The 2,247-nt window shown below is 56.3% G+C and overlaps 2 protein-coding genes across 2 annotated transcripts in view; both read left to right on the top strand.

Moving 5' to 3' along the window:
• Window positions 1-36, top strand: part of Tco025E_03191 (mannosyl-oligosaccharide 1,2-alpha-mannosidase IB) — a gene marked incomplete at both ends in the record, with an annotated part of 534 nt that extends 498 nt beyond the window's left edge. The window contains one exon of the mRNA XM_029370112.1: window positions 1-36. This exon is cut by the window's left edge and continues 498 nt beyond it. Within this exon, the coding sequence (XP_029229806.1) occupies window positions 1-36 (36 nt within the window).
• A 289-nt stretch (window positions 37-325) lies between these two features.
• On the top strand, window positions 326-2,119 carry Tco025E_03190 (mannosyl-oligosaccharide 1,2-alpha-mannosidase IB; the record flags this gene model as incomplete). Its single annotated transcript, XM_029370111.1, has 1 exon — window positions 326-2,119. The coding sequence occupies one exon, from the start codon at window positions 326-328 to the stop codon at window positions 2,117-2,119; it is 1,794 nt and encodes a 597-aa protein (XP_029229805.1).
• Between the last annotated feature and the right edge of the window lie 128 nt (window positions 2,120-2,247).

The raw sequence follows: 2,247 nt of genomic DNA, 5'->3' as shown, positions 1-2,247 counted from the left end.
CGACGCACCAATTTTACTGTGCCAATCATGCCGTAAACGACGTGAACGGATTTCCAAGTCTATATTCCGCTGACTTGGGGTAATATGCGTGTGGTTCTGCACGAGCGGAAGCAATGGAAGCTTTCATTTTTTATTTACTTTGAATTTGTTGCTTTTTTGGGCTTGTAGACCTCGCTAATAAATTGGATGGATGGTGGCGCGTATGGGGGATTTTTTAAAGATCAGGATTTACGGACTGGCTCTCTGTGCCGGACATATTTATAGTTGTATTTCCAAACTTTTTTTATTACTGAGAGTGCGTAGGTGCTGCGTAGAGAATTTATTCATGTGCGTCAGGGAGGGCGGGAAAAGATGTTCTGGGCCTGCTGCCTATGTCTGTGCGCTGGCGGCATGCCTCTTGCTGGCCGCTGTGCCAGTGCGCGGTGACGGGCCAGGCGGGGGGGCGGGCGTCCGGGACGGCGAGGGCGGCAGTAAGTGGCGGAGCACCGATGCGTTGCACCCCATTGCGGCCGAAATGCGGCCCTACGTGCGCGAGATGATAGAGCACGCCTTTGGCTCTTACATCAAGTACGCCTTCCCGAAGGACGAGTTGTGCCCGGTGAGCGGGACTGGGAAGAACACCATGGGTGGCTACGGGTGGACGCTGATCGACGCACTCGACACACTGGCGGTCGCTGGGCTGCATACGGAGTTTCGCCGCTATGCGAAGTGGGTGGAGGAGCACGTGAGCTTTGACATCGACGTCACTGTCTCTGCGTTTGAGACGACCATCCGCGCCCTCGGCGGGCTTCTCGCGGCGCACTTTATGTACGAGGAGGGTGTGGTGGCGGTTGTTGCCTCGGAGCACAACTACACGGGTGGACTCGTGCGCCTCGCCGCGGACCTGGGGAATCGGCTCCTCCCCTGCTTTAACAGCAGCACCGGGATCCCGTACTTGTCAGTCAACCTCCGGCACTACAGTAGCTCGACGTGGAATAGGGGCACCTCCACTGCCGATGCGGGCACCTTTTTGCTGGAGATGACGGCTCTGTCCGGGATCACTGGCGACGACAGGTACGAGCGAGCTGCCCGGCGTGCCTCCGAGGCCTTGTTTGCCGCACGAAGCCCTGAGACGGGGTTGATGGGGAACCAAATTGACGTCACGACCGGAAAATGGATTGGAGTTGAGTCTCACCTTTCTGGCGGGATTGACAGCGCCATCGAGTACTTTATCAAGTCGCACGCCATGACTGGGGACATTGGCGACTGGGAGCGTTTTGAGCGGACGGTGCGAGATGTGAACCACTACGTCAGAAAAGGCGGCATGCTGACCACCGTCGATATGCAAAACGGTCGAACGTGGCGGGAGGTACACACGTCCCTGTCCTCCTTCTTTCCCGGCAACCTGATCCTTGGCGGCCACCACACAGAGGCAACGGAGAGCAGCTGGCCGATCCACAGCATCTTCAAGCACTTTGGAGCGTTGCCAGAGGACTTTTCTTTGAGCGGTGCAGATCCCTCCTTCGGCTACCCGCAGCGTCCCGAGCATGCGGAGTCGGTGTACATGCTGTACCGCGCGACCCATGATCCTGCGTATCTTGTGATGGGAAGGGAACTGGCATTGGCGATCAACTTGCGCATGCGGACACCGTATGGCTTTTCCACGCTGCACAACGTGAAACTTCCCCACCGTGACTCACAACACGGCGATACGATGGAGAGCTTCATGATTGCAGAGACCCTGAAGTACCTGTACCTTCTTTTTGACGAGTGCAACGCGGTGCACGTTCAGGGGAAGCCCCGTGGCGGCATCCCGCCGTATTGTGCCGCTGTGGAGAGCGGCAGCAGTGTGGGGAGCCACGTGGGGTGGGTGTTCAACACCGAGGCGCACTTGTTCCCCAACACGGCAGAGTGGTGGGGCCCCATATCCGTAGATGAAGCAAAGGTGGAGGAGGACGTATCAGGGGAGACGCTGATGGAACGTCGTCTGGAGGTAATTGATGGTCTCATTGAAAGTTTTCATGCGTTGAAGCGCGACGGCAAAGACCGTGGAAAGGGGAATGCCACGACGCACCAATTTTACTGTGCCAATCATGCCGTAAACGACGTGGAACGGATTTCCAAGTCTATATTCCGCTGACTTGGGGTAATATGCGTGTGGTTCTGCACGAGCGGAAGCAATGGAAGCTTCATTTTTTATTTACTTGAATTTGTTGTCTTTTTTGGCTTGTAGACCTCGCTAATAAATTGGATGGATGGTGGCGCGTA

This window comes from Trypanosoma conorhini, assembly GCF_003719485.1.
Source record: "Trypanosoma conorhini strain 025E chromosome Unknown Tco_14.4_contig_00140, whole genome shotgun sequence".
In the NCBI taxonomy this organism is placed as follows: Eukaryota; Euglenozoa; class Kinetoplastea; order Trypanosomatida; family Trypanosomatidae; genus Trypanosoma; species Trypanosoma conorhini.
Note: the sequence above shows the minus strand (reverse complement) of the source record. Positions and strands in the feature narration are given on the sequence as shown.